This window comes from Xyrauchen texanus, chromosome 29, assembly GCF_025860055.1.
Source record: "Xyrauchen texanus isolate HMW12.3.18 chromosome 29, RBS_HiC_50CHRs, whole genome shotgun sequence".
Lineage (NCBI taxonomy): Eukaryota > Metazoa > Chordata > Actinopteri > Cypriniformes > Catostomidae > Xyrauchen > Xyrauchen texanus.
The window spans coordinates 30,199,224-30,222,864 of NC_068304.1; the positions used below are offsets into that span (position 1 = coordinate 30,199,224).

Consider the following 23,641-nt stretch of genomic DNA (forward strand, 5'->3'; position numbering starts at 1 on the left):
AAAATTACAGTTAGGGAAGTAAAGTTTAATACAAACAGTGTTTCTTGTTGCCTTTAAAATAAACTTATTAATTAGATTAATTGTGATTTGTTTTTTAATTCAGTCTAAAAAAAGAAATAATAAATAAATAAATTATATATATATATATATATATATATATATATATAAGAAATCTTTACTGGCTAGAGCAGAGCGTGATTATAAGACTCTTTAGTCCCAGTGGATTTTTCTGGAACTCTTTGTTCTCTCAGTGATGTGATGGTTTCTTATTGCATCTGCCTTTTAAACTACAGTAGCAGCCAGTGTGAAATATGAGCATAACATTCACTAAAGCTTGAAGCCCTGAGATACAGGAAGATCAAAAGTAATCTCAGCACAAATACTGTGTGTTAAAAACATCAATATAGTGTTTATAATTGGCTTCTAATGCTCGAAATATCTAACTGATCAATAGGGGCAGATCACAAACCAATAATAAGTCTGTAGTCTGCATATATGTCTTGGAACTAATGAAAAACTGTTTTTTTTAGACAAAAGGCAGTACTGACATTTCTAGACCATGTCTGCACTAAACCGAAGGTTGCGCTTTGAGTGAGCTATGCTGTTTTTTCCCCTCTTATTGTTTCAAAACAACAAAGAGACACAGAATAGACTTGGAGATCTCATTGATCTTTCTGGAGTTATATGTTAAGTAGGAAGACGTTTCTGTAAATTACATAGCAATTAGGGAGAGATAATGCTGTGGCATACATCAAGGCTTATTAAGGAAACACTTTCATTAATTGGCAAATGTAAGCACATCACAGGATGCATAATTCTCTATAGGACACAGAATGTTAGCAGCTCAAAACCATGTTCTTGAAGCTGCAACAAGACACGCTTTGCTTACCCCCACTCAAAACTGAGCAATGCAGTAAACCGCGCTTGATGATTCATTTGTAGAAATAACAGATCACATCATATTATACTGACAAATAACAATCAGCTCATGTTTTTGAACATTTGAAAGTTAGTGTCAATATTAGGGTATACATCTGGCAAATCAACAGTAGTTGTGTATATATATATAAATATATATATATATATATATATATATATATATATATATATATATATATATATATATATATTTAAGCAATATCACTAGCAATATCATTTAAGCAATAAGAGCAAGAGTGTGATATGGCTCTACATCAGCACTGCTGCGATTCGGCCGCAGTTAATCACAGCAGTGCTGATTTAGGGACATATAGCATGATTGCAAGAGTGATATTGCTTATATACAACAGTTCAATGAACAAGTCCATTTTTTAGTAAAAACTGAGTACGGACATGAACAATGCATTTGTGCATAGAACTACTTTCTTACGCGACGGATCAGAATCTGCAGTTGCTGGTTCAAACCAAATGATGCGTCCAAGCCTCCATTAGTAATTCAAAAATACCACTTCAGAAATAGCATCACGGCTTGTGTTGTTTTGAAGAAGTTATTGGATAAACAAAGATGGATGTGTGTGTGTGTGTGTGTGAGAGAGAGAGAGAGAGAGAGAGAGAGAGAGAGAGAGAGAGGCGTTGTTGCCACTCCCAAGCAGAGATGCTGTCAGCTTTCTGAAGGTCAGCTGGAGTGGAAAAATTGTGTCCAAGGGGGGGTATTTCTCCCTATTTCGCAGTAGCCGGTGACCAAAAATGATCTTTTGACACCACCTGTTGGCTAACATATGTAATGTCAAAAAAAAGAGAAGAAGAAACCATAGCTCTTAACAGATCTGCACTGCTCTTATACTTTAGTTTAGAACGGCACCAACACAAGTGGAGTGATACACACACAGTGAAGCGTCGGAATACTGATGGTGACAGACCATCAGTGCTCATGGAATGTCTCTCGTCCAATCAGATTCAACTCGAAGCTGATTGAAGTAATTTAAGAAGTTCTGCATTGCTGAATTTTTTCAAATTGCAATAGTAATTTTTACATTATTAATGTCCTGACTATACATTGTGATCAGTTGAATGTCACTTTGGTGATTAAAATTACCAATTTATTTCCATAAGAGCAAAATCTGTATATTATTCCAAACTTTTGGGCACCAGCACATATATATATATATATATATATATATATATATATATATATATATATATATATATTTACTCCAATCAGCCATATTCAATTCAATTCAAATGTATTTATACATTTCAAATTAAAACAACAGATTTTTACCAAAGTGCTGTAAATACAAAAGGGTAAAAAAAGATAATACACATAAAGCACACAAATAATACAGAAAAAACAAAGCACAACCTCTAGGATTGATTAAAATCCAAGGTGAAAAAATATGTTTTCAATTTAGATTTAAAATCATATTGTGCAGGTCCCCCTCGTGTTGCAAAAACAGTGACAACCTGCATCTCAGAAGCATTCTGAGATGCTGTTCTTCCCACCATAATTGTACAGAGAAGTTATCTGAGTTACCGTAGAGTATGCTGACCTCTCTCATCAACAAGGCTTTTCTCTCCACAGAACTGCCCCTCACTGAATGTTTTTTTATTTTTAGCACCATTCTAAGTAAATTCTAGGGACTGTTGAATGTGAAAATCCCAGGAGATCAGCAGTTACAGAAATACTCAAAACAGCCCATCTAGCACCATCAGTCATCCATGCGATTATCTAACCAGCCAATCATGTGGCAGCAGTGCAGTGCATAAAATCATGCAGATACAGGTCAGGAGCTTCATTTAATGTTCACATCAACCATCAGAATGGGTAAAAATGTGATCTCGGTGATTTGGACTGTGGCATGATTGTTGGTGCCAGACGGGTTGGTTTTAGTATTTCTGTAACTGCTGATCTCCTGGGATTTTCAAGCACAACAGTCTCTAGAATTAACTCAGAATGGTACCAAAAACAAAACAAAAAAATATACAGTTAGGGACAGTTATGTGGACGAAAATGCCTTGTTGATGAGAGAGGGCAACAGAGAATGGCTAGACTGGTTCAAACTGACAAAGTCTACTGTAACTCAGATAACCACTCTGTACAAATGTGGTGATAAGAATAGCATCTCAGAATGCTATTCTGAGATGTGGGTTGGCGCTGTTTTGGCAGCATGAGGGGGACCTACACAATATCACACTGGTAGTTTTAATGTGGCGTATCTTCAGATCCTCCCAGCTCATAAAAGATTTCTATCCAAATGAAGCTGTCTCCTGAAGATTCTGTAGACCTTAATAAACAGTTTTATGTGTAAATCCGTTGGACATATTTAGAAATATTAACCTGATCTTTGGCCTTGTATTTTTACTTGAAGGTCGAACCCATTCACCATTTCCTTATTCTTACAGCTCAGGCTTTTAGTCAGATGAGCACAGGAATTAGTGGCTTTACCCATTAGTCTTTTAATTGCCTCTGGACGAGTGACATGCATGCAGAATTAGCTATTGACTAAAGCCCAGTTCATACTAGTCGTTGAGCATGCAAAATTATTTCTGACATCGCAAGGACCAGGATATGTCAAGCACAAGGGGTTCTGGTTTTAATAAATAATAAATCACAAATAATATGATATTCAAAATGTTCCAGCAACAATAAAAGCACACAGCTTTGATGTACTGTAAGTATTCTTTGAATTGAGCCAAGAGGTCAGAGCTTGACGTTTCAATCTTTTATTGGTCCCTCGTCTACTCGTCATTCAGATTCACATGTCAAAGTTCTGCAATCTTGAACTTTCCTCTGCAGCTTAGTGCAGCATTTTATTTATTTATTAATTTATTTTTAATGGGAGTGAATGGAGTGCAAATTATACTGTGACAGCCTTTTATGGGTCAAATGGAATGAATTTATGGCAGTTAATGAGACTGTCTTTTTGGGTGGTGCAAGTTCAACCTACCTCTTTAGCAATGGTACTTGCTATATTCGTTCTGGCTTACATTTCATTTTGTGAGTTTTGAGTTCTGCTCTGTTGAAGAAGATCCATTTATAGAAGATGTATGTGCATATTAGCACTTTTCCAAAATTGTAGTCCATACCAATACCATTGAAAATTATTGATACCATAGTAAAAACTAACATGCTGCGAAACACACTTCAGTATTTGAAAGCCAATTGTTAATATAAATACTAACAAATTAATACAGATCTTTCTCAATTAAGTAATCATAGCTTTTCAAGGTAATTGTTTAAGTAAACAGTGCTTTTCTTAGGTCTCTGACAACAGCAACAACTATTCAAATAACCATTAAGAAAAAAAAATTAAAAAATTGAATCAAAGTAATCAAATATACTGTATATGATCACCATGTGTTTAGACCTTGCAGACTAGCTTAAAGACTTACTGGTTAACTTAACAACAACAACAACAACAACAAAAAGATCATAAAACGTTGTTTTCATGTTCTTACTGGAGATTACTGTAATTTTTGTTATAGCCATAAACAAATATGTCTGTTGCAGCTGGCTTGACAGTGCATTTCAGTGACAGCACTTTGGTGTTGAATTTAATTTGTAGACATTGAGTGCATTTGCATGACCACCAATATCCTGATAACTACAAAAACCTACCTGTGTCGATCAGTGTATACTCAAACCATTTATAACCTTACCATGATAAAGGAATGCTGTTTAAGGCTTTTACATGACCACACATACTGTAGACTTGAGCATATTCAGTGTACGGTCATGCATGTAAATGTGCTCATTATAATCTTATAATCGTTATTATAGAAATATGGTAAATGGTTATATAGCGCCTCTTTTAACCTTAGCAGTTCCAAAGCACTTTACACCCATTCACACACACACACACACACACACACACACACACACACACACACACACACACACACACACACACACACACACACACAGTTTGGTTTCCATGTTTTATGGGGACTTTCCATAGACATAATGGTTTTTATACTGTACAAACTTTATATTCTATCCCCTAAACCTAACCCTACCCCTAAACCTAACCCTCACAGAAAACTTTCTGCATTTTTACATTTTCAAAAAACATCATTTAGCATGATTTCTAAGCTGTTTTCCTCATGGGGACCGACAAAATGTCCCCACAAGGTCAAAAATTTCGGGTTTTACTATCCTTATGGGGACATTTGGTCCCCACAAAGTGATAAATACACGCTCACACACACACACACACACACACACACACACACACACACACACACACACACACACACACCAATGACAGCAGAGCTGCCATGCAAGGCTCTAGCCTGCCATTGGGAGCAACTTGGGGTTCAGTGTCTTGCCCAAGGACACTTCGGCATGTGAAGTCATATGGGCTAGGAATCGAACCGCTAACCCTACGATTAGTGGCCAACCCACTCTACCACCTGAGCTACAGCCACCCCCATACAAATAGTGGTATTATTATTATTTTAAGATCAACTACCAGTACTTTTGCTATTCTGATGGTGTGCTAGATGTTAAGTTAACAGTGTAATTTTTTTCCATCATGTTCATTTTCAACAAATTATCAGCCTCACAGGATGTTTCACAGTCAAGTGCAGAAATGAATGTGTCTCATTCTCACTAAATGAACATGCTGTTACTGAGAGTGGCCACCAATGACTTATGCATACATGGTGAGTCAGAGTTGAATTGAAGATAGAAAGCTGTTTCCTCACGTCATTCCCCAAACCGTAAAGTATCCAGGGAACGATGTGTTGCTAACATCAGCTGTTGATCCATAAGGAATCGTGAAAACTCCTGCCACATCACTGGAAGTTGACGCTGGCAGAGTGTTGCGAGTAACGCATCTACAGTACGCATATATGCAGTGAGCTAAGCTCACAGATGTCATCCCTGCTCGGAGAACAGTTGGTGGTATTTAGAAATATTTACTGTTGACATATTTTCAACTAACATTACATGTTCAATATTTTATAAGATTGAGTATTGCTCTGTGCATGCAGAGAAAATAAAAATACAGTTTAAGGTCAGCTCGAGAGTATGAAACAAAAGTCAACTGCTATGATACATGTTATGATACCATGATACAGTAATGGCATTAGATGGTAACCCTGAAAAAGCTTAACCCTCAGAAACCCACTGTAGCTGAATTGCAATGTTGGTTTAAAACTATTAAAACCCAATTTTTTATAAAAATAAAAAAATACAAATCTACACAAGTGTAGATGACTCTGAACTATATCGCAATATTTTTGGCAGAAAATAATAGCAAATTGTCATGGCTTGCTAAAGTCAATTTAAAACACAGTATGCCTAAAAATCAAGATTTTTTAATTAGTGCCTTCCTAAAAATAAGCAGGTCTCCAAGCCTGGCCATGCTGGTTAGGCTGGTCCATTTTGATGGTTTTAAAGAGATTTGTGGCATGTGTTCTGAAGTGAAACAATCAGTTTTGGGTAAGAAACAGACCAAAATGTAACTTTTTTTTACTATAATCTTGACCTATGTAGTCTCCGTCATGATTATTATTTAAAGCTTGACTACACTTCCTCAAGATGACATAAGGGTTATGTATGAGATGGTATAAGGGTGAGTAAATTAGAGAATTTTACATTTTGGGTGAAATATTCCTATAGTAGTTTGATATATACCATTGTATCAGTTGATTACCTTTTTCATTTCCCATGGCGTTTACAAGGTACTCCAAAGTACTTGATATTAACATGGTACATGTCCACATAACATGATATTAACAAGGTAACATGTCCAAAAACATAGTAGTACCATGCTACCTTTTGGTACTTTTTTCCTGTAGAAAGTCTAATAGTTTGTCAACATTTTTGACTCCCACCTCTGGCTACAATGGTGCATAATTAATCTTCGCTCTGGTCAGCATCTCTTTCATCACGGTCTGCCCGAAGCTGACACCTGTGATTCAGAGACAGTGATGGGAAAAAGAGCTGTGACAGGGGATAGGACAGGGGAGGGGTGGCATTCAAGCATATAGGGCCAGCTGGCCCACTCAGTTGGCCGGTCTGCACAAGGTGACGGTTACATCGATTTGTAACAGGTAAAGGCTACCTTTAGCAGAATAATCAAATAAGGTCTTCTGAGATCAATGACATCATCTCAGAGAAGTGTGAGAGTTGATGAAAAAAGAAAATGAAAGGCCAGTGTTTGTTATGATACCCAAACAAAGCCCAACTAAATAAAAGAACAAATCCAATTGAAACAAAGCACAGTTCCAATGACCAACTTTCAAATCTACTTTCAATTTTCAGACAAGGCTGTTTAATATGAATGTACGCCAACTGCCACTGCTTGTCATCTGTCGGCAGCTCCCAGAACTCTACACATGCTGTGTGAGATACCTGTGCCTGGTGCTTTTCGTCCAATGTGTGACCGGCTTTAGTTTATTGCATAAGCCGATGATCGATCCTTATGTTTTAACATAGACCAAACTCTTTTCCGATCGGTTATCTATTTGTTGCATTTGATAATGGTCTCAATGATCTCCTTCATTATTAAGAAATTGGAAATACTCTGCTGATTTATTTTTATGATTCAACCCCCAATGGCTACAGACTGGTCCAAACATCAATGTATAGTACATAATAATCTCATCTACCTTTCCTTTCACATTGATGTAATAAAAGACTCAAACAGCCGATTGAGAGGCTTTAAAGGTTAAAGGCTGCTTTTTGCCCTGCTGCTTAAGCTCTGGCTATTACAGTTCAATCTCTCAGTGCTTACATTATGAGATCATTGCAAACTGGGTCACACTGTAATATTCCTGTCCTGAGATCCTTTTTAGCACTGGGTGTTTCTGTGCTTAAGAAAGTGTACTATTTTCAAGGACATTATCTACAAATATATAACAGGCACAGCATAGTCATCGCACATGATGGACGTTCAGAGATTATATTGTGAAAACGTGTTTGCTCTTAGGATCACATTATGTATTAAGTTCCAGTTATAATTAAGGCTGATTAAAACATTTGTCCCTCTCTTTGTGCTAAACATGCTTGAAAAACTATTAGCCCATCTAAAGAGTTAGTCTGCCATTTCTCACCCCATTAAGTTCAACCCAGTGGTTTCATTCACTGCACAAAGATGTGCCAAGACCCATTCCATGCATGCCCATCAGAGCAACTGCTGCAAATGATCAGAGCTTTTTTTCTTTTTTCTAATGCTATCATCAGCCGGGGTAGCCAAAGAGAGACAGAAAAATGATGATGAGGAAAAGAAGAATGGGATTGAGAGCCTAGGAGTGAAAAGTGCAAGAGCAAGGAGGAGGTAGGCAGCTGGAGGGACAAAGTGTTATCGCTCTACCTTTACAATGCAACAATATTTTCCTCCCTAGTGGAGAAATTTTGGCTCGGTGCTATGGAATATACAGTATACATCGCAAAACTTAGAGATTCTGTATCTTCTAGGTTATGTTTAATAAGGCAAAAAAGCTCCAAATATTCCTACTTGCAAGCATATTTTCTCAAAGTAGAGAATAAACCAACACCTGACACCTTTGTAAAATCATTTCAAAACAAGTTTCATGGTGAATATCATACAAGTTTCAAATATTACATCAGCGCATAACTTAAACCAAACTGAAGATTTTAAAAATCTTTGCCTCTCACATAATCTGACTCAATAACCAGGAAGCCTCTAATGGCCACTAGAGATGGAGGACTTCAGAGGGTGGGTGTGAGACAAATGGAGCTAGTCCATGGCTTTTACCAGCATGACGTCAATACCACCCCGAACAGTGTGGTAGCAGGGTTGTCCGCTTGTCCGGAGGTTTATAATACCTAGAGGAAGCTATCCGTTAGCATGCCCATTCATCTCCCAGCAAGTTGGTCGGCCCATGTATGCCAACCTCAGAATAACACTATCTGCATGTCTGACAAAGCTAATTGGCTGATGGCAACATACCTGTATTTAATTCAGTGTATAAACCCAAGCTCTGTACTAGTGACCATTTCACGCTTTTAAGACCCCTCTAAAAAGAACTTGTCACTGCCAAAGCATCTACAACAATAATTGTAAAAAAAATATTACAGTTAGAAAGCAAAGCTTCATTTGAATAGACATAATTTCAGGAAGATCCTTTTCCCCCCTGCAACGTTGTAGTTATCTGCTAGCAGGGGCTAACTGGACAACGCTAATCATCCAAACTTTGACCCCTTTGCTGCTAATTATAGTAAATAATTTTAGTTACTGTATGTATGCTTCATCATCATACAGGTTGGTGCTAACATTATTGAGTGCTACATTCCAAAAAAGACGTGCACTCGTTTCTGAGGTAAAACTCATTAATATAAGAAATACATTTGAGCAAAGGGAATGAGGTCAAGAGAAAATGGAAATGGGTCTGTGAAAGAGGGTAAAGTAAGACGGACAGAGCAGGGTTAGGCTGCCTGGGCACCCCTTCAAGCTGGATGGTTACCAGTGCAGGAGGCTGATTTTTTTTGCCAAGCTTAGCTGTGTTGCACTGAGAGAGAGGGAGAGCTAACAGGCCTCTGGCTTCACCAAAGTCTCCCCATAATCTCCAGCAAATTGAGTCTCCTGCTGCCTGCTGGGGGACAGGGCTGGAGGAGGCCGTTTTGGATGAAAGTGGGCAGTCAATGTTGGCCTTGATGCATTGGTGATCGAACAGGGGAGTGCTAAAAGGTCCATCTCTTTTAGAGCAGGTTACAGGGTTTGTGAGTTGGCAACCACTGACTAAGGTATGAAACAGTTCTCATTTTGTCAGTCTAACATTATTTGTATCAGTAGTCTAGCAGGCAAGTTGGAATATATAAAAATGCTTAAAGACTCCAGCTATCTTTGCTGTGTTTATGTATTTACTTTTGAAAAAAGAAGTAACATGAAGTAAAGGCTAATAATCTTTAGTTTATGTCACAACCGTGAACTATGATTTGCTACTTGTTACTTCTAGTCATTGGCAGGTGGTGTAAAGGGACAGAACTTTCTCAGAGAGAATTTGATTAGATAATAATTTGTAGCACAGGAGGAGTCATCAATATTTTTTGTCCATTTTCCTGGAAGAAAAAGACCGTAAATTGTAAATGTGCTAAAACTTAATTTGCTCATCTTGTAGGTGTGCACTAGCAACTAGATGATCTTAAAGATAACAGACATGCACTAAAATCCTCAAAACTCCAATTTTTATTTTATGGGGTCTTTAACAGGAAAAGCACAAGTAGGACATGTCCCTGGAACAACATTCTTGCCATTAGATTTTATTGGTAGGGTCAGAACAATAATTGGTTGGTACGAATGCTGCTCTAGAAATAACAATGATCCAGGAAAATCTACTTGTGAAAATCCTGTTGTGCATGCAAAAATATAGTCTATTTCACTTGAAATATTCTTAGTACCCCCAACAATATTTCCGGTATTCAAGCACTGCAAGATATAGAGATTCCAAAGATTTGGAAATGTGTTTTTGAATAAACCAATGTCTGTTCTTCATGAAATAATCTGTCCAGTCTTAGGGCCTCTAGTAGATAATACCGCAGCTTTACCACAGTGGCGACCATGCGGTCTTGTCAGTGGCCCTGTGCAGAGGAAGCTGTGCAGGGGGGAGACAGTGTAAACAGTCCCAGCGAGAGAGTGGGAGCCTTTGATTCAGGGTTTTAGCCACCCCTGCGGGTCTCTCCATGCCGTGAGCCGATTCGCCCATGCTCATCCCCACAGCTAGGCACTGAGAGAGGCTTCCGACCCAACTGATAGGCTGCCTGCCTGGATCCTATCACACTCTCTCTGTGTGTGTCTGAGTGGTTGTGTGACACTCTCTCACAGCAAGCTCTATCCCCATCACTTTCTACCATCTCTCCTACCATCACTCATCTCTCTTTCTTTCACTCTCTCCTTCTCTGTCTCTATCTATCTAGCCAGATCAGACAGGATGTGATACAGAATGCTGTATGTCTCAGTTTTCAGGCGTTTGGTTACCCTACAATACAAGAAAACATGCCGCTTTTCATTTCTGAACACCAGGGTGGCAACTCTTGTTCTACTAGGACTTTTTGTTGACACAACATCAAACTGTTAACTCTCCTAATGTAAACACTGTTCATCAGTGTATGTTCAGGGTTCCCACACATTCTGGTCAATTTATTTCCATGACATTTCCATGACTTTTCTATTACAATTTTTTTGTCGTTTTGACTACTTAAGAATTATTTCTTTATTATTATTATTTTTTATTTTCACATTCACAAAATGCAATATCTAGCTAATGAAAGAGTACAACTAACTAGAAAAAAAAAATTCAGTATATAAATATTAGGGATGCATCGAAATTTCAGCCACTGAACATTTTCGGCCGAAAATTAAATTTTTTTGTTTTGGCCGAAAGAGAAAAAAGGCCGAAAATATATGTCTCCCCGCCTCTCATTGCTCAGGTTTCAATCTCGATCGATCTAGCCATTATCATGGTGCTACCAAGCAAAGGCCGATACATAAAAGCATTACTGCCGGTCCCTACTGCGTAGGGCACCAATGCACCAACTCCCTAGGGCAGGGGTCCCCAAACTACGGCCCGCGGGCCGGCCGAAAATGGCCCGCCCCCACATTTGTACCGGCCCTCTGAACAATGCCATGCAGAGAAATATTTTTACAATTTAATTTTAAATATGTTTTAATCATATCATATTTGTATTTGATAATACATATTGGCTTTCAAAATAAAATTTCCCTTAGTTATAATTATTAAAGTAGCCAAATTATTTGTTAGATTCACCCGGATTAACGTTCCATCGTGATCGAGCGGGTGCACGCGATCCAGCAAGAACATTTTAAGTGACAACAAAATGGCCAAACGGTTGGGAAAGAGAAAAGTTGATTCAGAATGCAGGGTATTTAACCAAAAGTGGACAAGTGATTATTTTTTTGTTCAATGCAAAAAATGGCTGTTTGCCTCATCTGTCAAGAAACAGTCTCCGTGTTCAAAGAATACAATCTGCGCCGACACTATGAAACCCGCCACAGAGACAAGTATGCAAGTTTACAAGGCCAAATGAGAGCAGACAAAGTGTCGAAGCTAAAAAGTGGACTATCTGCTCAGCAAAATACGTTTGTGCGGCAAACCCAGTTGAACCAGTCATCCATTCGAGCTAGCTTTCAGGTAGCTAAACTGATTGCAACCTGCGGTAGGCCATTCAGTGATGGTGAGTTCGTAAAAAATGTATGAATGCTGTTGCGGAGGAGGTGTGCCCCGATAAGAAAGACGTCTTAAATGCGGTGAGTCTGTCCACAATCTCCTGACGAATTGAAGAAATGGGGTATAATGTATATGCCCAGCTGAAGGTAAAAGTGAAAGAATTAGATTTTTTTGCATTAGCACTGGATGAAAGTAATGACATGCAGGACACGGCACAGCTGCTCATTTTTCTTCGCGGAGTTAGCTCAAACTTTGAAGTGTCCGAGGAGCTGGCAGCCCTAAAAAGTCTCAAAGGTACTACGACAGGGGAGATATTTTTGGTAAAGTGTGCCAAACGATAGAAGAGTTGGATCTAGACTGGTCTAAGCTGGCCAGCATCACGACTGACAGAGCTCCTAGTATGGTTGGCGCGTCAAGGGGACTGATAGGACGCATGAATACAGAAATGGAGGAAAGAGGTCTCATGCCTCCTTTACAAGTACACTGCCTAATTCACTAGCAAGCACTGTGCTGAAAATTCTGAAGTGGGAATCGATTATGAAAGTGGTGGTGTCATGTATAAACTTCATCAGAGCAAACGGACTTAAACACAGGCAGTTCCAAGTCTTTCTGTCCGAGCTGTCTTCTCAAGGAGATGTGCTTTACCACACAGAAGTCCGATGGTTAAGCTGGGGCAGAGTTTTGAGGCGTTTTAACGAGTTGCTACCTCGTATCAATGTTTTTCTTCTGACAAAGGGCAAAACTGTCCCAGAACTGATCGACACAAAATGGAAATGGGACCTCGCCTTTTTAACAGATGTGACAGAAATGTTGAATGGCCTCAACGTGCAGCTCCAAGGCAAGGGTAAACTAATATGTGACATGTATTCCCACATAAAAGCATTTGAGGTGAAACTAGCACTGCTTGTGGGACAAGTGCAAAAGCAAGACTTCACCCATCTCCCTGTTACCCAAAGCCTCTCAGCTGAGAAACCAGTGGTCCCATTCCCAGCTGAAAAGTCAGTGGAAGCGCTGGAAATGCTGAAGGCGGAGTTTGATGTGCGATTCCGTGAGCTACATGTCCACGATAAAGAAATCCGCCTTTTTCAGAACCCTTTTGCTGCTGACATTGACGAAGCCCTGCCTTCTTATCAGTTTGAGTTGGCTGAGTTACAGAACTGTGATGTTCTGAAAGACGCGTTTAAGCCCAACAGTCTCATTTAATTCTATACTGCCCTCCCTAATGAGACCTACCCAAACATCAGAAGGAATGCAGTGAAGATGTCCACACTTTTTGGCAGCACATATATCTGTGAGCAAACCTTTTCACGCATGAAACTGATGAAAAATCCGATGAGATCAAGACTCGCTGATGAACATTTGCATCAGTCTTTGAGACTGGCTGTGACAGGAATGGAACCTGACATTGGACTTCTCACCAGCCAGAAACAAGCCCATAGTTCACACTGATTAGCCTAATACGCATGAGTAAGTAAATAATTTGATTTCAATAGCAATGAATATGAAAAAATGTCATTACGATAGTAATAATACTCTTTTAATAGGCTATATATCACTTGATATGTATGGTGCATGAATAATAAATTAATCTAGCATTAGGAGGCATAATACCGTCAATCCATTTAAAATCATAATAAAATCTCCACAATAAATCACTCCGGCCCATGCCATTTTCTGTTAGACTACGGCCCTCCATTATAGAAAGGAAAAATGATGTGGCCCTCATAGAAAAAAGTTTGGGAACCCCTGCCCTAGGGGTTCTCCAGAAAGTCCACCGGCTGCCCTTACTCGCACGTTCTATGTTATCCAAGGACCCGAAAGCAATTGCGGAACACAGACGATCGTTTCACGCACATATCACACAAACGCAACAATCCTCTTGACTACTGGTACATGAACAAAGATCGCAGACTGCACGCAGGTATTTATCTGCCCCAAGAACAAGCACAGAGTGAGAGAGAAACTATTCAGTGCAGCATCCCATGTTCTTGAAGAGTAGAGGAACCGTCTCTCCTGCAAGAAAGCTGAGCAACTTTTGTTCTTGAAGAGAAACCTGCCACTTTTACTTAAATAGAAAGAAGTCCAATTTGCTATGTGTATAACAATTACATTAAAATAGGTTTAGCCCTGCAAATCTTTGTTCTTCACTTGAGGCTACATCTGTCGTTTACAGTTTGAGGTAGGTTTTTAGTTCTGTTACTGCAGTTTTGCACTGTTGTTTTGCACAATAATTTTATAATAAAGTGGAAATACATTTACATAAACAGAATAGAGGCCCTCTGCCGTTCTGTTTTGCCTGTTGTTTTCATAAAAATTTGCATAGCATATGTAGCATATTTAAACTTTTTGAATTTCCAAGATGCTATACTAGAGCTGCTAAGTTCATTACTTGACTGCTGTTTTGCATATCATTAGAGTTTTCTAGAACGTTACCTTAGTTGGATAAATGATAAAAAAAAAATCTGTTAAATTTGAATGTTAAAGAACTGAAAAAAGAATAATATATTTAATATTGTTTTCATATATTTTCTGTCCAATTTTGGTGCGTTAATTTCAATTAAATTGTGATCATTTTATTGGTTTGTAGTTTTTCAATTTATATGAATTAAATCAATGCAATTAATTAAAAATAATAATATTAATACAATTATAAAAATTAAAAATAAACTATTTTAAAATTTTCAGTTTTCGTCCAAGTGCATCCTGAATTTTCGGTATCGGTTTCGGCCCAGAATTTTCATTTCGGTGCATCACTAATAAATATATATAAAACATTAAGTAACATACAATTGTTCGTTTTCTGGATTCTTATATGGAACACCCACTATCTTCGAGCCAATCATTTCCTAATGGATAACATCAAATGACAAACATAAAAAAAAAAAGTATGTTATAAATACATTAAATCACAGAAGTAAAAAAGGGTTGTGATTGTCAATTTATGTTGACTTTAACTGGTAACACTGTAACCAAGGCCACTTTTCAACTGTACATGCTTTATGTGGTATTGAAAAGGAATTAGCCCGAGGCACTGCCTTTGCAAATGGGACTGATGCTATTTGATCAGCTAGGGTCGGTTCAGTAAAGGCATTTCATATCTCTTCCAGCTTGATTGTGCCTTAAAAGTTGTACAGATCTCTAAAAGGATCCAACATGCCTGTCTCATCTATTTGGAACAGATATATGATGGATATGTGCAGATTATCATGTTGGAGGGCTCTTAATGAGTTGTCTCATTTTTAGTTTTGGTGGCAAAATTAAAACAGACCAAGCTATTTCGTCTGAAACAAACAACTTTCAGGAAGCCACGTTTGCTGTTGCATCACACCCTCTGCTTCTGTGTGATAAACCAATCTCTCAAATTACTGCACTCAGGCAGAGACACTTAACCAGGCTGCAGACACTGCACTGTAGCAAAGATAAGTACCCTGTCCAAATGACACTTGTCCCTCTCATTACATGTTGTGAGACACAGTCTCCTCTCTGCATTGTGTCTTTCTGTTTCTGTCTACTTTATCTCTCTCTCTTTTCCAACATTCATAGAATGGATGGTGCAATGTTACAGGAAAACAAACTAAAAGTAGCAAAGCTACTAACTTAATTATATATTTTTTTAAGTAGTTCGGAGCGGTTCATTAAAATGAGGCAATTAGAAAAACGACTCACTGATTTGAGTCCCTGCACAGAGGTCCCTGCTTCTTATTTATAGCGCAATATTTCATTACAGTAAATGTTTCTAATGTTTTTAACTCTAACACCATCAATTATGGTGTATTCTCTTTTTTTTCTTTTTTTTTTTTTGTAGTTGTTTTTACTGTAAATGCATCCATTTAAGTTTAATGCTGCCTTGAAATTATTTATTCAAAAGCCATTTTGTGTATGTGTGTGTGTGTGTGTGTGTGTGTGTGTGTGTGTGTGTGTGTGTGTGTGTGTGTGTGCAGGGCCGTTTCTAGGCAAAGGAGAACTAGGCATTCGCCTAGGGCGCCACCTGCTGGGGGGTAATTTCTCCAGAAAAACTCCAAGAGGAGAGTGAGAAATACCATTCACTGGGGGGTAATTTTCCCAACATTTGGAAATCATAATTTTCAAGCTCTTGTATTTTTATTAATCCATAGACATTTCATGTGGGCCTATAATGCATTAGGCATTGTGTTGCTGTAATGAAAATGTTTATGTTATCGATGTTGTTTGTATGTTGTGTTCACACCACAGAGAATTCAAAAACGTATCAACTCGCTGAGGACAGAACCACTGAATTGACTCATTAATGAAATGTTTTGATCATCAAATTCTGTGCAACTATTGGCTGACTCTAGGGAGAGTGGTTTCTGCTTTAAACATTATAGGCATTAATGACTAAACAAAGGCCATTTTTTGTCTCCATCCCAGTGTTATAACAACAGTATGGACAACATAATGCCCATTACACAAAATATAGGCTATATATATAGCCTCAATTATATTACTAGTCATTTAACATGTCATGCTACTGTAGATGTTTTATCCAGATCATATTACAGTATGGCAATTGCAATGAGTGCCCTTGGACCAACTGGGGTTAAGTGGTGAGCGATAGCAAGCCATTCGTAGGTTGATTTCCCAGAAAAGTGTAAACACTGTGGCTTTGTGGTTCTATAAAATCATCACTCTGTCCAACACAGCAACATTGGCTCAACCAATTGCATACGTTTTGGGAGAGACAATCTTTTTTTTTTGCTGTGAATGTTCGGGATAATTTTTGAAAATATGCCCATTTGTTAAGTTGTAGTTGTAGAGTTCCAGAAATGCCACAAATGTACCTTTAAGTGAAGTTTATAACGCAGTACCTATGAGGATACCAGAAATATATTCTGTAAAACTATACTAAATTGATATACTAAATATTTTAGCCATTTGGTTTAGTTTCTTACAGTGATTTAGATTTTGCTTAATTTGATGAGAGTGGTGGCTAATGCTAAGTTAGAATAGTTTAACAGAACGGGTTGACATCATTTTTTGCTTTTTTTAAACTAAACCATTTCTTTTTAAGTGTACAGTACGTACGTCTCGTACATGAACACTAAAGGAAAAAGAATGACAGCATTTCCCTCAATGTTTGTTTGCAAGGCTGATCTGAGCCTGAGGCGGTTAGCATTAATTAAAAAGTGCAGCAGTGAAAGCTTGAGGGTTGAATGTGAGTTTGAGTGGATGGGAGGAGATGTGAAAAGATTTCAGGCTCATGTGAGATGCTAAAATCCTGCAGAATGACAGAACTGATGACTAATTCAGTGCTGTTTGTGCCGTTTTATGTAAGTTACTGATAGAGTTATGTAAGTCTTTTCTATCTCAGCATAAACTTACAGCACTTTGAAGTCAAATAGGGTTAAAGGGAATAAAAACAAATTTTCACACTCACATATACACTTACACACAGACATACATTCTCAAAGACCAAGAGCATAAATTCTCCATGTAGAAATGGTTTAACTGTAGCTGTCCTGATCTAACACTGTCATACGACACAAAAAAGCAAAACAATTTCTGTTTCTAGCTACTTGCTGATGGGAAGTGTGTAGATTTGGCTTGAACATGGGGGGTATGCACACACTCTGAAACTGAGTCTGCAGTCTCATTACATGTGATGTGACCTCATTATTCTGCATCCCTGAAGTATCATTCTGCATTGAGCATAATCCATCATCAAATATGGCCAAAAGAATTAAAGATTTTTTGTGACATTTGCAATCTGCACATCCTTTCCTGTTGATCCTCAATACAGCCTCTGAGACATCAAGGCCATTTTAATAGCTTTCAAAATATACTTAAAGATATAGTCTGCCCCAAAATAAATATTATGTCATCATTTACTCACCCTCATGTTGTTTCAAACTTGTATGACTTTCTTTCATCAGTAGAACACAAAAGAAGATATAGAAACAAGATGCAATGAAAGCTGGAGGAGACGTAGGTGACAATCCCTAATACAACCCCTAATATTCTGCCTAACCTTTTGTGTTCAATGGAAGAAATAAAGTCACACAGTTTTATAACAACTTGACAGTAAGTAAATGATGACAGAATTTTCCTTTTTGGGTGAAAAATCCCTTTAACAATTTATTATCTTGTTGATACATGATAATATTTCCTAATCTTATGAGAACTTGTTCAAAACTGAACTAAACCTGCTTCAATCATCCTCTATGACAAATGTTACATTTCTTATGTTATGGGTCTCAGAGACCCCCAGATATAAAACATGAATAAATGCAAATTATTGTCACAAGTTAAGTTGGCTGGGGTTCAAAAGGTAGATACAGTATACACTTGCTAGTTGCTATTTCTTTTTTACAATGGATATAGAATGGATATCAGTCTAATTTAAAAAAAATATATATTCATGCATATTTGTGGTAAAACAGAGAACAGCCTCAATAATATCTGCCCTCTTGGTTTTAATCAGGTCACGTGAACTTATTGAAATAATTTGAAGGAAAAACATGAGGATAATTTCCAAACTCTTATTATTATTATTATATATATATATATATATATATATATATATATATATATATATATATATATATATATATATAACTGGGCTCTCGGTTACCCAAATCATAAACAAAAGTAAATCCATCTCAACAGAACATGAGAGTTTACATATCTCAAAAAGGCCCATAATCTCAAACACCAATTTCCTGTTAAACACACTCTTTGGTCCACGTTTACTTTGTAGATACATCGAATGCAGCACCCTCATCTCAGAATTATTAGATATGTGCTGTTATTTTTAGCCGGATCCATATGTAGTGTGGGCGTAGCGCCGTTTACTGAGCCACGACTAGTCTCGGTGTTTATAAATAGCCGGAGCAAGCATTATTCCCACATCATCAATCAGGTTTGGGTGCCGAGTGAGAGGAAAATATTTGAGGGTGGAGCTCTACAGTACACACTCTGGAGGTGTCAAAGGTTAACAGGGAGAAGACCAAAGCTGGATGGGGTAATCTGAAGGGAGGGGGTGAACTGAATCAGAAAGAGCGCTGGAGAACTAGGGTAGATTGGGGGAACAGATGCTCCTGCCTGGGGAACTTGGAGGATAGTAAAGGGATGGTTGTAAAAGTTTAGTCTTTTTAGAAGATTTTAGCTTATGAGCTAGGCAGAATGGGCTGACCTATTCAATGTTCATCAGGAGAGAGAGATATTCATTAAGGACGTTCTTGAAATAGGATGTTTTGTTTTTCTATCATGTCTGGCACTTTGTATTGTCTAATTGTTTCTATTCTAAGCTATTACTAGTATGTTTATTAAGCAAAACTTGACTCCCAGCTCTGTAAGCTCACTTCCCTTACACAAAGCATGTCCACCAATAAAATGGAGCTGAACTTTCATACAAAAGTCAAACGTGAATAGACATACTGTACATATATCGCACACACTGCTCCATCACGTACATCATAAATTATCTTTATACCACTACTTTCACATTCTAAAACAAACAGTTTCATATCTAATTCTCGTTCTTGCCTTTATCATTAACACACACACCTATTCATCTGAAATGTGACATTTGTCTTTTTTCTCTCCTGTCAGCTCACTCCTTAGCACACAGAGATGAATACACACACACACATGCAACAGAATCTTTTCATCTTGTAACCTTGGCAGTTTGTAGAATACAGTAGGAATCCAACTGATAACAAGGTGCTTACATAACTATTACATTGCAAAGCTCAACTCCTACCTAGCATACCTCTTTGACTTATATATTCTTTTCTGTGCCTTTCACTTATGTTCTCCATTTCTATCCATTTTCCACCCTCTATTGCTCTGCGAAATCACTCTGTTCCCATTTATACTATCATTTGGCATTTCAATGAATTCCCGACACATCATGTCATGTCAGTGGAAAAGTGATCTCTCCTCTGCATAAAAAGCTCTCTCTTTTCTCTTTCCACACCCTTCTGCCCCTTTTACAGTAACCATTCCTCAATCAAAAGCAAGTCAGGCTATTCAGAGAGTGAAATGGTTGATGGTTAATATGCCTCTTTCAATAATAGATCGCTCAGTTTGGGCTCAGGGTTTTTGGTATAATGAGACTACATTCACTCTATTCAACCTGTGTACTGTAGTCCTTTAACCTGCTCATAAAATCTTACATCCTGATTAACCCCATTTTGGGTAAAAAAATAAACAAAAAATGCTGTGGGACGAGATAGGAAAAGTATATTTTGGTCCAAAATTAATGATTGGATTATCTGAATTTGGGATGAGCCAATGAATCTGAATGTATGTTCTTTTAATGGGTTAAAATTTGTTAGCAGAACAAAAGTCTAATTTTGAGCTGATAAGGATGTTAGAGGGTTTAAGTGGAAGATTCCATAATGTGTCAGATTGATGTTCATACTCTCTATAATGAGTGTGCACAACTTTCTTCAAACTGTTTTATTGGTTGCCATAGACTCAATTGGTTAATATATCTTTTGAAATAAAAGGTCACTTTGGGCTGAGGGTTTTCTTAGTGTAATAAAGCTACATTCACTCTAAACCACACTGGTACTTGCTCAAACTTTCAATCAATTCCTAATTCTTGAATATTCCTAATGTATCCCCCATTGATTCTCTTCAAAGAGTCAAAAAATAAATAACAAAAATGTTATACAGAATTAAAAATATCTATCTATATAAATCACCAGTGTAATAAAATGGCATGTTGCTCCCTAAACTATTCACAGTTGACACAATGAAACAAGTTCTTACCTCCCGCAGTTCATGTGCCACATCTTTCAGCTCTGTGAGAATTCCTTCTAACTGCACGATCACCATTTTCATGTGGCTGCGGATCTTTTCTCTCTGACTGGGGGTCTCAGAGGGTTCCCGGGCCGGAGCTCCGCTCTGGGACATCCTTCACAGGCTGCTCACGGGCCGGAGTGTGGAGCGCTGAGGGCAGGGGCAAGCCGAGCCACGTTCCATGTCTGGGGCCACCGGGAGCCGCAGTGCTACTGATCCGATCTGGGGCTCGGGCCGTGCAGGGAGGGTTCAACATCTTAAAAATGCTGGGGCAGCCGTGAGACCTCACTGGGTCTGGGGTCAAGCCTCCTCTTGCTGTGTTCTGCAGGAATCCATCTCGGGGCTCCAGGGAGAGACGTGGTTGAAATGGAAGATGCTGGAATCATTGAAGGACGGTTAGGCGGTTAGATCCAAGAAACACACGCCATACTCCAAGAAACAGAAAAAAAATGTACGCGATGAAGTAGAGGGGTGGTTCATTTCACTGCATCTGTGTAAGAAGCATGTGTTTAGTGTGTATGTGTGGGACAATGTCCTCAGGGGTAATTTCAGACTGAATGCTGTTGTCTATGATGTAGAATTTCCCATGTGTACACAGAGAAGAGATATGTATTCATTTGTGCATTGTGCTATGTATAAGAGGGACATATCCTCATGTTGCCAGAAGGTCCACTCTGAACTCTCATAAAATCCTATCCAGGTGGAGAATGGAAACTTCAAACAATGCCTTACTTTCTGAAATTAATTGACCAGCACTGAAGTGAATCGGTTTTAATCTGGGAGATCTCGTTTTATAGTAGACACCAAATAGTGAGATATTCCAACTTTACTTTTCTCTGAACTGGATCAAGAGGAGAATAGAGAAAGAGGATGTTAACATCCAATAGTTTTACCAAAAAGCCTTTTGTACAAACAGCTTGATGTGTCCAATTTATGAGATCTTGTGTCCATATGTGTGTATATGTGTATGTTTGTACTAGCATATATCTATTTGTGAGAATAAACTAGGATGCCAAGGCAGCCAAATTAATGCTGTAAGATTTAAGGTCAGATTTGTCCAAGGAAAGCAACTATACTTACTATAAGTGCTCAATGAGGAAGGGAGTGACGAATGCTCCTCACAACAAGAAGTACTGTATGTAATCCCTTCCGGAGCATTAGATGGAATGGCACATCCTTGATTTCCGAAACAATTCTCTCCAATTTCTTAAGTACAAGTATATGGTTGGAAATACATTGGCAGAGTCTCGTTACCTCTTCCCTTTTAGAATAGCTCTGTGTTCTTCAAAAGTGACCAGTGAAGGTAAATTCTATGTCTTTTGATCCAGGGAGGAAGAGAAGAGGATAAAAAAGGAGAACTTGGCCATTCAAATCGCTTCTGCCAATAGTGGTGTGAGAAAATCTGACACAACACCTGGGAAGACAGGAGGGAGAGCAATTTCTCTGTTTATATCGCAATTTCTCTCATCCTATTTTTTTGTATTTTCCACAAAAATACACACTTCATATTCTCTTTCAAACTTGTTTTCGACTTCAATTTACAGCACAAAATCAATTATAGAAGGCTAATAGAGACCATGCAGGAAATATAAATGGCCACACTCACCAGATTTGATCATACCAGCCACAGTAGGAATAGAAAACACTTTCTAACACAGAGTGCTTTCTCTCTTTTTCTCAGTCTTTCTCACCACAGAATTAGAAACCATGTGCAGGTCTGCCTTTCCTCCCCCCTGAAGAAAAGAGCTGACAGCAACACAGTTTCAGGCTAGGCTGAGCTCGGATCATCCATGCCACATCAGTCACAATCTTCCAAAACACACTGACACTAACTCACTGTCACACACTCACACATACTATTTCCCTACCAATCACTCCCACTTCTCTCTCTCTCCCTTTCCCACTCGCTCAAACCCACTGATTCCACTCTTTTATGTCTTTCCTGGTCTCTCACTCACTGTCCGTTCATCCTCACTCCCCCACAGTGAGCAGGAGGTTCATTCAGAGTTGTCCTTCAGTGAGAAAGTGAAGCAGAGGAGAATGAGCGAGGGAGGAAGTGGATAAAAAAAACTGGCCCCAGTTCCCCTCCCAAAGCCCTCAGCATGAGAAAGCAGCATTAGCTTCTACAATCCTGGAAAGAAATCCTGGAACTCCTCGGATACTCTTGTTGCTGAGGTGAACACCGGCTGCTGATGCTGTCTCTAGTTCCATCAGTGATGCTGCTGTGAAAGAGACACCTCCTGTCGTCTGTGACGACAGTCTCTGTCTGAGGGAGGGATGCTGCCTCTGCCTCTGCCTCTGATTCGCAACCCTGTGGATGCAAGCACACCCACACTCTCTCCGTCCTCTCGTCTCTTTCCTGCACACACTGCCAGATGGAGGGAGGAAGAGGCTGGAGTTTATGGACAGGCATTGGCTGACAGTGGAAAAGGCTCTCTCTTGCAGCCTCTAAGAGGAGGGGGAGGAACCAGAGGGCTTAAAGAGACAGTAGTGAGCTTCACACTGTAATTGTATCTTTCTTCCTTACTCTTTATCACTCTCTTTTTCTCTCTCTATTCATAGCCATCACTTATCATGTTATTGTTCCCTAAAACCCTAATCTCTTGGAATCTACAGAGGACCCAAAAAAAGTATTTGGACCCTTCAGTCACACTTGAAGGAATATTCGTGGTAAAATACAAGTTATGTTCAACAGACAGCATTTGTGGCATAATGTTGTTTATCACAAAAAATAATGCAGCCACTCCATCATAAAAAAAGGAACAGCAGCAAAAATTGC

General features: G+C 38.5%; 1 protein-coding gene across 3 annotated transcripts in view; it reads right to left on the reverse strand.

Moving 5' to 3' along the window:
* Nucleotides 1–23,212, reverse strand: part of insyn1 (inhibitory synaptic factor 1) — an 82,898-nt gene extending 59,686 nt beyond the window's left edge. Inside the window, exons 1-3 of one of the 3 annotated variants that reach the window (XM_052096728.1) lie at nt 22,469–23,212; nt 21,943–22,276; nt 20,833–21,238 (exon numbers count right to left, since the gene is read on the reverse strand). In XM_052096728.1, the coding sequence (XP_051952688.1) occupies nt 20,833–20,976 (144 nt within the window). In that variant the 5' untranslated portion in view covers nt 20,977–21,238; nt 21,943–22,276; nt 22,469–23,212. Of the gene's footprint in view, nt 1–20,832; nt 21,704–21,942; nt 22,277–22,468 lie in introns of all 3 variants that reach the window. The other 2 variants (XM_052096726.1, XM_052096727.1) reach the window with 2 other exon arrangements.
* Nucleotides 23,213–23,641: the final 429 nt, after the last annotated feature.